The 12,147-nt window shown below is 50.8% G+C and overlaps 4 protein-coding genes across 4 annotated transcripts; 3 read left to right on the forward strand and 1 right to left on the reverse strand.

Annotated features, from left to right (window-relative positions):
• Positions 1 to 2,262: 2,262 nt before the first annotated feature.
• Positions 2,263 to 3,767, forward strand: BGZ61DRAFT_373301 (uncharacterized protein; the record flags this gene model as incomplete). The annotated part of the gene is made up of 2 exons (XM_046242242.1): positions 2,263 to 2,463; positions 2,520 to 3,767. 2 exons carry the CDS (start codon positions 2,263 to 2,265, stop codon positions 3,765 to 3,767), a joined length of 1,449 nt encoding a protein of 482 aa, XP_046094496.1.
• A 1,103-nt stretch (positions 3,768 to 4,870) lies between these two features.
• Positions 4,871 to 7,300, forward strand: BGZ61DRAFT_541306 (uncharacterized protein; the record flags this gene model as incomplete). The annotated part of the gene is made up of 5 exons (XM_046255030.1): positions 4,871 to 5,974; positions 6,057 to 6,191; positions 6,269 to 6,396; positions 6,476 to 7,226; positions 7,277 to 7,300. 5 exons carry the CDS (start codon positions 4,871 to 4,873, stop codon positions 7,298 to 7,300), a joined length of 2,142 nt encoding a protein of 713 aa, XP_046094497.1.
• Positions 7,301 to 8,954: 1,654 nt separating this feature from the next.
• Positions 8,955 to 9,410, reverse strand: BGZ61DRAFT_486926 (uncharacterized protein; the record flags this gene model as incomplete). The annotated part of the gene is made up of 1 exon (XM_046249908.1): positions 8,955 to 9,410. One exon carries the CDS (start codon positions 9,408 to 9,410, stop codon positions 8,955 to 8,957), a length of 456 nt encoding a protein of 151 aa, XP_046094498.1.
• Positions 9,411 to 10,545: 1,135 nt separating this feature from the next.
• BGZ61DRAFT_373282 (carotenoid oxygenase) lies at positions 10,546 to 12,087 on the forward strand (the record flags this gene model as incomplete). The annotated part of the gene is made up of 1 exon (XM_046242240.1): positions 10,546 to 12,087. The coding sequence occupies one exon, from the start codon at positions 10,546 to 10,548 to the stop codon at positions 12,085 to 12,087; it is 1,542 nt and encodes a 513-aa protein (XP_046094499.1).
• Positions 12,088 to 12,147: the final 60 nt, after the last annotated feature.

A 12,147-nucleotide genomic window follows, 5' to 3' on the forward strand; every position in this document is an offset into this window, starting at 1 on the left:
ATGGGCCACTTCCAGGCGCAAAATCCTACTCAAATCCTTCTCCATGTTGACGGTGGTGGTGGTACAGGCAAGTCCTTCCTTATCAAGGTGCTTTCCTCCCATCTTCAGGCGGCTGCCCTACCGAATCCTAGCCCTATTTGCCGCGTAGCGCCGACAGGCGTTGCGAGTAACCAGATACAGGGCAGCACGATACATTCGTTGCTACGTCTCCCTGTAGGTGGTGCTTTTACCGACCTTCCCCCAGCCGATGCAGCCGCCCTTCAGTCCCGCCTACGGCACGTCAAATACCTCGTTATCGATGAAAAGAGCATGCTAGGGCTTGAGCAGCTGGCGCGGATCGATTCCCGCCTGCGGCAAGCCTTTCCACAACGTAGCCTCGAGTTCTTTGGTGGTGTGAGCGTCTTGCTTGTGGGCGATTTCTTCCAGTTACCACCGGTCCGGCAAAAGCCCCTGTATTCGATTAGCACCAGACTGTCTTCGTTGGAAAGGAGAGGGCAAGTGGCCTACCGGCTATTTGACCGCACCGTCTTCCTGACGACGGTACAGCGCCAGGCTGGGGACGATCAGGCCCGGTTCCGTCAGGCCTTGCAAGAACTGCGTGAAGTTAAGTTATCTATACCGTCCTGGAACCTCCTTAGCAATCGGGTACAGGCCAAGCTAACACAGAGCGAGGTTGACAGATTCAGGGCCGCTTTGCGGGTGTATTCTACAAAAGCCCGCGTCAACGAATACAATTACGAGCATATGGTACACCTCAACGCCCCGGCAATACAGGTGGAGGCAAAGAATCAGGGCAACGGCGCGGGGCAGGCGCCAAGCGACAACGCTGGCAATCTATCCAACAAGTTCCCTGCTGCTAAGGGCGCCAGGGTAATGCTCACGACTAATCTATGGCAGCCAGTTGGCCTAGTTAACGGCGCCCAGGGTACTGTATACGATATCGCCTGGAATGCAGGCGCCAAACCACGGGAAGACCCCCCAGCCGTTATTATGGTGGATTTCGATAGCTACGATGGACCGCCGTATCTAACAACTAACGAGGGCAGGAAAATCGTACCCATCCTTCCAGTCACGCGTGATTTCCTAGTGGGCAACGAGACCTGCGCTCGCACGCAGTTTCCCCTGATCGTGGCATTTGCTATTACTGTTCACAAATTCCAGAGCCTAACGAAGGATCAGATAGTTACTGACCTCGCTACACGCGACTTCCAGGCCGGTATTAGTTATGTTGCCGTCTCACGAGTTACCTCGCTGCAAGGCCTACTCCTTGAGGCGCCTTTCGACCGTCAGAGCCTCTATAACCACACGCCCACGGAAGGTTTATACGCCTGCGTTTCCTACGTACTGCGTTTGTGGCTAACTATAAGGCAGGGATGAAGATGCGCCTTGCTGACCAACAACGCCGTCAGACTCAACAGCTGACTGATCCGCCGTATCCACCACGCTACATTGACTAAATGGCGTTTTCCTATAAGCTACAGGGAAAGGGGAAATTCGATATACAGTACATAGTTGATTGGGCCTGTCAGGAAGTGGTAGAGGGACCCCTATGTCTATCAGTCAACTCCCTGACTACAGGTTTGAAGTGGTTTAACAGCTGGTTACCGCTGCAGTCGAAAGGGGGCTTCTAGGGGGTTCCCCCAGGAGAGTTTAATAGCAGGTATACGGTATTTACCCTTCGGGCTGGATATTCAGCCATTAAGTCCCTTGCCTTGGCAACTTAACGGGTGTTCGAAGTATTTTATACAAGCCCCTTCCCTTTATCCCACATCCCACCGAACAATACCTGGGAACAGTGCTTGAAAGCTGCTATGGATTTGTAACATGCTTCACAGTGTTTCCAGCAGGCTCCTGCTGTTGAGAACTCCGCCGGGACATCCGTCGGGATCTTTCGGCCACGACGTTGTCTCTTGGAGCCACCGATCCCGCTCAATTGATGGGCTTCATCACCTAACCAGCTCGCTTTGTGACTATACCGAGAAGCCTCAATCTGCTGAGTTGGTCGTGACCGGGGTGGTGCGTTCATAAGCGGGAGCTGGAATAAGGGGTTGGACATACAGCTAGGTCGCGTTCCCTACATCACACCAGCCACTAAGGGGGCACTTTTTACTCAAAAGGGAGGCACTTTTAATCAGACTGTATATTTAATATGCCAAAGCTGCTTCTGCCACCTTCCATCTTCCATTGCTCCAACGGCTTGCCATCCTCTCAACTTCAACTCATCCAAGACCCGAGTCACGTCGTTCTACACCATCGATCATCATGTTGCTCGTCAAATCTTTGATGGGCAGTGCATTGGCCATGGCATCCACAGTTGTTGCCACTGCCGCCAATCACGACCAGGTCACCTTGGAAAAGGATGTCATCATCATTGGCGGAGGCGCTTCTGGCTCTCACGCAGCAGTTCGCCTGCGCGAAGATTTCGGGAAGACAATCGTCGTGATTGAGAAGGAAGCTACTCTGGTGAGTCCACTGAGGCATCTCGAGGGAAGCATTTGCACTGACCACCATTCATCTAGGGAGGCCACGTCAACACATACTCAGCCCCGTCTGGAAATTATTACGATTTCGGCGTTCAAGTATTTTTGGATATCGAGGGCGCGGCAGATTTTTTCGCTCGTCTTGGCGTTCAGACCAAGGAACCCAGTCGCACTCCTGTCACGAACCGCTACGTCGACTTCACAACCGGCAACAGAGTTAATTACACCGACCCAGCCAGCGAGGACATTACGGCTGCTCTGGAAAAGTACGCCAAGATCTGCGCTCAATACGAGGACCTGCTTGTGCCTGGCTACTGGAATTTCCCGGCTCCCAACGATATTCCGGAGGATCTTCTGCTTCCTTTCGGCGACTTCGCCAAGAAGTATGAGATTGAGGCTGTTGTTCCATCCATATTCACAGTTACTGGTCTTGGAGATACCTCAAAAGCGCTTACTATTTGGGTTATGCAGGCCTTTGGCGGCGATATGGCCCGGTCGTACCTTGGTGAGCTCAAGACATTGGTTCCCGCGTCAGGCCGTAACCAAGAACTTTATGATGCCATTGCCGACTTGCTGGCTGATGATGTTCTATACTCGTCCAGGGTCACTAAGTCTAAGCGTTCCACTGAGGGTGTTACTATCACTGTCGAAAATGCCAGTGGTAAGCGCACTCTAATTAAGGCCAAGCGACTACTTCTCGCCATTGAGCCTACGCCTTCGAATCTGGCCCCCTTCGATCTTGATCACAGAGAAGTCGAAGTCTTCAATAAATATAGCTACGTGAATCTCTATGTTGGTATTGTTGCCAACTCCGCCCTGCCTAAGGGCGAGTCACTGGTTAACCTACCCGCAACCGCTGCGCCCAACAACTATTTGGCCTTTCCTCAGCCGTCCTTTACAACCTATTTTAACTGGGCTGGCACTGAAACAACGGATATCTTCCGCCACATAGTCGTTGGCAACGAGACTCTCAGCGCGCGTCGTGCCAAGAAGCTGGTGCAGGATGATTTTGATCGGATTATCAAGGCCGGTACTCTTGAGAACCCAAAGTCTACTAAGCTGGAGTTTGTCGACTTTGCGGTTCATGGCCCTATCTACCCGTGGGCCTCTGCCGACGAGCTTAGGGCTGGTTTCATCCAGGATCTATATGCCTTGCAGAGTCTGCGATCGACATGGTGGACTGGTGGTGCTTGGAGTGTCCGGCTCCAGACTCATCTGTGGTTGTATAATAACGTACTTCTTCCTAAGCTCATTGACGGGCTGGAGAGTGGCAAGACAAGCGTATAGGACAATCATGGGGACACTAAGAGTTTAGGAAAACTACTTCTACCTGTCGGTGCTCTTCCCGACAAATGCTTCTGTATGTTGCGCAATTGCTGAGTCACATATAGGCACTGCTGGCATGCAAACCCATCTTTCTTTCGCGGCTCGATGAATAGAATAACCGTGGCATCGGTGCTAGTGGTCGAAAGGTTTTCAGATCGTCCTGGTCCTTCAGAATGTTCGGGAGTTTAAAAATCCGAAAGTCAATAGAAAGTCGTTGCTCTCCTGTGAAATTCTAGCGGTGGCGGTGATTGGAAAGCAAATGGCTTTTTACCTCTTTGGCCAAAACAGCATGCTTGCAATACCTACACACAGCCAAGTTGAACTGTGGTAAGTAAACAAATGGCCGACTGTGAGAAACGGACAGGCCTCCATAGAATCGGACGCTTCTTTTTATAATACTAGAAGGCTCTGGCTATCTGTGGAAATCTGCTATTCATCGACTCTGCGGGTAGTGGTGTCATCTCCGTTGGCCCTGAAGTTCGCACTTCCTGCTCCAGGGCTGTTAGCCTGAGGCGAACCAATCTTTTCACGTTTCCGATTATCGTGCGACTCTGAGATCTCGACGATCTGGGCTGCAATATTCTCCTCCAAGTACAATTTCTTTGACTTTGGCAGGCCAAGGACCAACTTCGACGGGACTCCACTTTATCAACATAATAACATGCAAGCCCATGTAACTTGAAAATTGCTGGGACAAGTGGCATGGGATAACTAGGCGGAGAATGATGTACCTTTTAGCCTTGCATTTTAATTGGGCAATATCCCCGAAAGGGTCTGTGCTCCCGGGAGAAACAATATCCGTTCCATTCCACGAGAATTACCAGCAGCGATCTTCCACATTATAAATACAAACTGCCACGTCGACTTTGACTTCGGCGGCACTGAAACTATTTTTACTAAGAAAGATTTAGCTTTCTTACAGTACGGCATGCCAAACCTCAAACTCCGCCAAGCTTAGCACGCATGCATTTGTCGCCTTTGCGTGTGAACGCCGCTTTCTTTATCAGCTTTGGCACCAGCCGCTTCAGGATACAGGTTTCACTCTCATACAGGACGGGACGTAAATGGATCTTAGTCACGTGGGAAGTCGCCATGTTCCGCCCTCCAAGCGACGACGTTATCTATCCACATCAGCTCGGGCATCCCAAGCATGCCAAGGCTGCGCAGTGTCCAAGGTCAAGTGCGACAATCTCAAAACATGTCGACGATGCGAACAGAGGCAGATCAAATGCGTTCGCTCTCCCCCTAGCCGTCTGCCGTCGCTAGAGGCGGACTCTCTCATTGTTGAGGTATCGTCGCAGCCGCCCCAATCTCGGAGTGCGCGCAAGACACCGCCTCCTGGAACGGGGACAAAGGCTCTCCCGCAGCATGTAAACGAGCAGGGCTCATTGAACTTCACACCGACATGTAAATCATGTTTATTGCCGGACTGGGCGCAAGGAACCGTCCATTCTGACGTATCCGACTGCTTTCGCCCTCTGGCCCCGACCTCTTCGAGTTCGGCACCATGGTTACATGCCAACGATCTATTTAACATATGGAACTCCATCCCTCCTCCTCAAACTGAGCCCTTGAGTTCCGAGACCCTGCTCGACCTGAACTTCCAAGAATTAGGAACAGAAGCCCGCGGTTCCGGCCCGGTACCTGAAGTCCTTCCCAAGAGTGTCTTCATCAATGTCTCCGAGGTGACGGCGGAGGTAAAACGCACCTTCAATCTGTCGCTTGGATCCTGGAGGCCCGACGATACGGATTACCTTCTCGCCGACGAGCTGAGCTTATTCGTACGTCCACACGAAAAACTGCGCGCTGATGATATTCTCGGTGTCTACGACAATACCATCCTATGGGAGCGTCTCACCGAAGACACCCGCGATCAAATCCTACTTATGACTCAAAATATTTCCCAGGAACGGTCCGGCGCTAATCTTTCTTCCCGGAGGACTTTTCCTGCCCTGGACGTCTTGGACAAACTGCTCAGGTTCTTCCTAACCCTACACAGGGCGGAATCAATTCCCTTCATTCACATCCCAACCTTCCGTCCGTCATTCAATGACCTTGTTCTTGTGACAGGGTGTATTGCTGCAGGCGCAGCACGGTCAAAAAATCCGAGAGCTCGCAAATTTGGCCTGGCCTTGATGGAAGTAGTACGCCTTCAGATCGCTCGAGAGGTGAGTTGCACACTGACGGATTCGATGACGAGACATCGTCGTTCCGAAGTTGTACCACATCGGCTAATGGCTACGCTCGCAGTGCAATCGGACTATGAATCGGATTCTTCAGCTGGCGAACATGCAGGCCTTTGTCCTGCAAGTCAGTGTCGGCCTGTCGAGCGGCGATGCGCGGCGCCGTGACATGGCCAGCTCGTTTGTTGGTCTGATTGTAAATGTATGTAAGAGGGACCGCAAACGAGGACCCCGACCCACCAAACGTAGTTCATATGTGCTAATGAGATTGGCTTGAAGATGGTACGGCAGGGCTACCGCTTCAAAAAAGCGGCTTACGAGGAGGTGGAGGCTCCTTCGTTCGAGGACACCCCCAACGCCCTGGAAATGAAATGGAGAAAATGGGTTGAGGAAGAATCGTTCAAGAGGTACGTACACCAACGACGCAACACCCAATTTGGATCGGGCATTCTACTTAATACACGAGGACTAATTGCTGGGCTATAGGGTCGTGTATCGCCTCTTTGCATTTTGCACGCATGAAGCTTCCCTCAAGTCTACGAGCTCGGCCCTCTCTTTCACTGAGATTTGCACTCCGATTCCTGCGACGAAAGACCTCTGGCATGCACCCAGCGCTGCCCAGTGGAGAGACTTGTACCTCTTACGGGTGGGAAACGTTGGAGCTAGCAGTGCCAAAAACATCATCACCCTCCTTGACTGCCTCCAACGGCCATCGATCTTTCAGGAATTCCCGTCATCCCTAGACCGCGAACTCGCATTCAACGCCGTCCTTTATAGCACTATGAACATGATACATGACGCTTACAGTCACCGTCGCGCTTTGGAAGGTGCGATGTCTGCGGAAATCATGTTGGCGATTGGCTCAGAAACGCCATCAAATCAAGAACGGCACATTCTAAGACTGATATATGGGACACGATCCATGTGGGACATCGGTGCCCTGAAGCAGTCGGCCCCGGTGGCAGTTTTGCTCGAGCTTACGTCCATGAGATCCATCACACCGCTTGATAAGATGGAAATGCTCTTGCACAATAACGATAAGGACGCCTCTTCCGACTCTTCCAGCGCTCTACAGGAGTGGACAGGGAGCCGAGCTGGGAGAAAAGCCGTTTGGCACGCTGGTCAGGTCATACGCTTCATCAGACTGGTCGAGGACTCTGAGCTAGAGGATTTCCTAGCTGTCGCGGTGTATCAAGCTGCGCTTTGTCTCTGGACATATCGGGGCTTCTGCCAAGAGGTCACTCTTCAGGCAGTGAATCCCAGCCATGCTGACACCATGCCGCATAGCCAAACGCTACATGGAAGCCCTGATCTGGGACACCTCTCTCGTGGCGTGCATGTGGATGGGTGTGAGTCCTTAGCAACACAAAAATGGATCAACCTTGGCGGTTCTGTTCCTGTTATTTCTATTAGTATGGCACATCAGTTGAGTGGAATCGTCCCCGAAAGCGATGTGGTTCCCTTGTGTGCCGATCCAGACACCACTCATTGTTTCATCCAGGCCATTGTTGATTTGTTAAGCACGAAGTTCACTGGGAGTGGCGCTCATATTCAAATATCGGAGGCTATTTGTCAAATGTTTCGAGCGTTTGGGAAACTAGGCTAGGTAGACTTAGTCATCGACATGTTTGCCATGGGACCCAATAGAGCCACGGGTCCGTACAGCCACGGGTCCCTACGCTTAGTCAGCAACACCCACTGTAATATTCTCGCCTCACCGCTGACCGCCTATAACCACTCCATCACAACTATCAAGGGCTGCTTCTGTATTTTAATGGGCAAGATTTTGCACCTCTTCTATGGCCTACTATATGACATTTGCTACATGTAGGTAGTCTTTTTGCTGGCTTATCTTGCGGCTCATCTTGTGGCTCATCTTGCCCCTTGTCTTGTCGCTTGTTTTGCGGCCTGGCTTGAGGCTCGTCTTGTGGTTCGTCTTGTGGTTCGTCTTGTCGCTTGTCTTGTGGTTTGCCTTGGGGCTCATGATTGTGTTGACAAAATCGAGCTTCGGTTCGATGTTTAAGAAGCCAATTTCCACTCCATTCTTCCTTGGCTACTATTGAAAATTGGCAGCCAGTGCGAAATCGATTGCATGCGTAGGTAACCGTAAGTCGACCAGACCTTTCTGTAGTTGATCTTCTGGTTATAAATTTATAGCCTCCGATTGCTGCCCAGATATTGAGATCTAGAATAAGATCTTCTTGTGATGAATACCACTGTTGAGGAGGAAGAGAGTTCATTTTGTTAATAGTAGTAAGTAAGGATAGATATGATGAAGTATCAGGCGGTGAAGCAGAAGGGAGACGGAAAAGGCAGCAAGGCAGAGGGTTAGGGTTATGCTGACTAATAGAGGACCCGTGAGTGTACGGACCCGTGGCTCTATTGGGTCCCGTTTGCCATTCCTCTCTTGGCTTTCCAGTCCCCCTACGCCGTGTGCGCACCAGGAGTTCCAGTAGTCTGAACTCGAGCGGCTGTAGACTCGCAATGGGAACACCGAAAACAATCATTGGGAGAGTTTTGACGCGGCGATAAAATCTATGAGCTGGAAGATTCCAAGATTCATGACTGATTGAATGAACACGGGAGCTGGGCATGGTGTATCCTCTCTGGCCTCCCGCTCGGTTCCACAATGAACTGTCATCTGAAGTAGTGCACTGAACGTCGTCGGTTATGATAGCACTTTATTGTCACATAATAGGGATTCGAAGTCATAGAATTAGTTGATTTTCGAGCTCAATGAGAGTTCTAGCGCTAGTCTTTTGGACTAAACTTATTGCTGGGTTGAAAGAGGGGAATATAGAGAGGGATATATTGGCCGCAATGAGGTCACCCTGAAGATGACACTGTTCCTTTGATATTCATATTCTTAATGCACTTCTATCGACACAACCTCACTCGGCCACTGTGAAGCGAACTCTTCCGCCCTCCATAACAGATGTGTATCCAACCCACATCCCCCAATGGCTCAGAAGGCGCTGTTGGAAGTTTCAGACTCAGGGGGGATTGGGGCCATGACATCCCAATGCTCAGTAAATACGCCATCTTCATAGCGGAAGATCTCAATAACCTTAAGATCCTCGCCTCCATTGCGCTGGTTGACGTAGAGGTGAACAATAACGTACTGGCCATCCACTAAGATACGCTTATAGGTGAAAAGTGGCCGCGTAGCCGGATCCGCGCACTCCCGCCTTGCAAACTCGAGGATGGACTCCTGGCCGGTTCCGACGGTTTGATTATGCTGTTTATAGTCCTTTGAGACAAGGCGACGGGTAACGTTGTAGTCGTTATAAGTGAAGGTCGCCTCGAATAGCTCAAGAACAGCCTTGGCTGCCTTAATTTGTTCGGGTGTCTGCTTCGGCTGGTCGGTTAACTGCTCCTTCCAGATCCTCTCAACATCAGCCAGAACGGCAGCGTTAGACATGATTGCAGGATGTCTGTATTAAATGGTAATAATAAAGTAGTGGAGGAATCAGCAAGGACAAGAGGGATATAATAGCGGCTTCGTGTGCTTGAGATGAAACAGCGAGATGATAGGTGTAGACTGGGATGGCAAGAAACTCTTCCGAGAAGCCAACGAAGACAGGGATTTTATATGGTTGAGGAAGGCAGTTCCATGCAAACGTCTAACGCCTGAATGAAAGAAAAGTCACAACATTAGCGAGTTGAAATGGTACTAGTCCATGACCACCAGTGCCGAGCGTGGTAGTGCTTGACTATGGAACAAAACCTGTACAAGCCTACAAAGGAGCCTGACCGAGAGTCTCGCATTTCCATCCCGCATGGTAGGGCTACCGGCTGTTCTGTCTCCACCTCATGTTGGTCGGCATGCCGACGACGCGGGGAAACTTGGGGACGAATCGGGTGATCGCAAACCAGTGTGGGATGTTAAGTGTCCGTTTCATCCATAACGTATGGACGAATGGTATGTGCACTCCTTGCTACTAAGCCCCGCCGAACCACCATCCATATTTGGACTCTACGAATAGGAAGACGTGTAAGAATAGCGGGTTGAGATCCCGCACTAGTTTCCGGCCGGCATCAGTCCCGAAATGCGGGGTGAACCCCGGCGGATTCCGAGATGAAAACGGCGGTGTTTCAGCCAATGAGGATGACCTTAAGTGTAAGACTCTGATTCTTTTCCACAATCAGCGGATGAGCTCCCGACACCGTAGATCACACATTCTGTCAAGGGCTTCAGAGATGTGCTTGTCACTCTCCTTGCCATTCTTGCCGATGCTCCTGCCGACGTCTCATGAGTACTTTTTTCCAACGTTTCATGTCCCCGCTCCCCCTTGACCCTGGCTACCAAGAAAGGTGGTCTATTTCTCCGGCATTGAGTGGTGCGAGCTCGGCAAGAAGCAACGGCAGACGGTATCAATCTAACATTAAGTTATTTATAACCACCATACCGACCCGACGTCGAGTCATCTATCCTTGAACTATTCCAGGTTGACTCAAGCACTCTATCGCATATAAGCAAAGAAATACGAACCGCCGTTGCAGGATTGCGATCAAGATTCAATTCGTCAGACTCGTTACTTTCAGGAATTTTCAACATGAGCCAAGAACTACCCACCCACAATAGCCAAGACAACTTCTTTGGCTTGCCTTCGACATGGTCGCATTGCCTAAACCCTCTGGAGAATGGCGTCCCAGGCCGCTTTGAGGGCGAGGTAGCCAACCTGGTCGTCTTTGGTGAGATACCCAAAGAGATCGATGGTACATTCTATCGCATCATGGTAGACCCTTTCTTCCCTCTCCAACCAGGCAACCCACCTATCGAAGGCGATGGTAATGTTTGTGCTTTTCGCATTCACAATGGATCCGTCGATATGAAGACCAAATATGTCGAAACTGAACGCCTCAAGCTGGAGCGCAAAGAGAACAATAGGCTCTTCGGCCTGTACCGCAGCCCCTTCTCTCACCACCCATGCGTCCGCGCAGCAATAGCCTCAACGGCGAATACCAATCTCGTCTTCTGGGCTGGGAAGCTTCTCGCTCTAAAGGAAGTGGCCCAGCCATACGAGGTGCACCCAGATACCCTCGATACCATCGAATACGACCCATTCCGGAGTCCTGGAGAGACCTTCACTGCACACCCAAAGGTTGACCCGTTTACTGAGGAGCTTGTCTGTTTCGGATATGAAGCGAAAGGCCTCGCAACTGATGATATCGTTATTTACTCCTTGGATAAAGACGGAAAGAAACATCATGAGCAATGGATCAAAGCACCTTGGTGTGGTTTTATTCACGACTGCGCCATTACCAAGAACTTTATTATTCTCGTCCTTTGGCCCTTCGAGGCTGACCTGGAACGGATCAAGGCGGGTGGTCAACACTGGCAGTATAACTACGACCGCCCTGCTACCTTTGTTGTTGTGCCAAGAAGGCCAGATGATCTTCCATCCGGCTGGAAGACGGGAGAGTCCCGTGTTTATCACTGGCAAAATGCCGTCGTGATGCACACAGCATCGGCTTGGGAAGAGGACAATGGGATACTTTTCTTCGAAAGCTCCCGCGTCTGTTATAACATCCTCCCCGTATTCGAACCCCCGAATAGCCAGCAATACATGAGCAACACAAAGGCGGACTACGTGCGATGGGAAATCGATCTCAACAAACCCAGCGGGACCCAAGTCGAAGAGCCTAAAGTCATCCTTGATCTCCCCAGCGAGCTAGCCCGCGTGGACGAAAGATTCCTGACTCGCCCTTACGACCGCATCTTTTCTCCTGTACTTGTTCCTGATAGAACGAGTGCCCTACCGCCCATCGTGCCCCTGTGTTTGAACGGCTATGTGATGATCGAAAAGAAGAGCGGTAGGAACACCTTCTTTGATCCTGGTTATCACAGCACTACTGAAGAGCCGATCTTCATTCCGCGATCGAAGGACGCTCCGGAGGGTGATGGATGGGTCATGGGAATGGTGCAGAGAATTGACGTGAATCGGAGTGATTTGGTTGTGATAGACACCAAGGACTTCACTAAGCCGGTTGCTGTTATACAGCTACCGTTTCGGACCAAGAACCAGATCCATGGCAACTGGGTCGAGGCAGAAACACAGTTGAAGGGCTACAAGTCTTTGGTGAGAACATATTAGTACTATATTAGTCAGCTTAATGCGATTTGCTACTTGCCGAGATCTGAGCATTCTGTTCTG

The sequence above is a fragment of the Ilyonectria robusta genome (genome assembly GCF_021365365.1).
Source record: "Ilyonectria robusta strain PMI_751 chromosome Unknown BGZ61scaffold_58, whole genome shotgun sequence".
Lineage (NCBI taxonomy): Eukaryota > Fungi > Ascomycota > Sordariomycetes > Hypocreales > Nectriaceae > Ilyonectria > Ilyonectria robusta.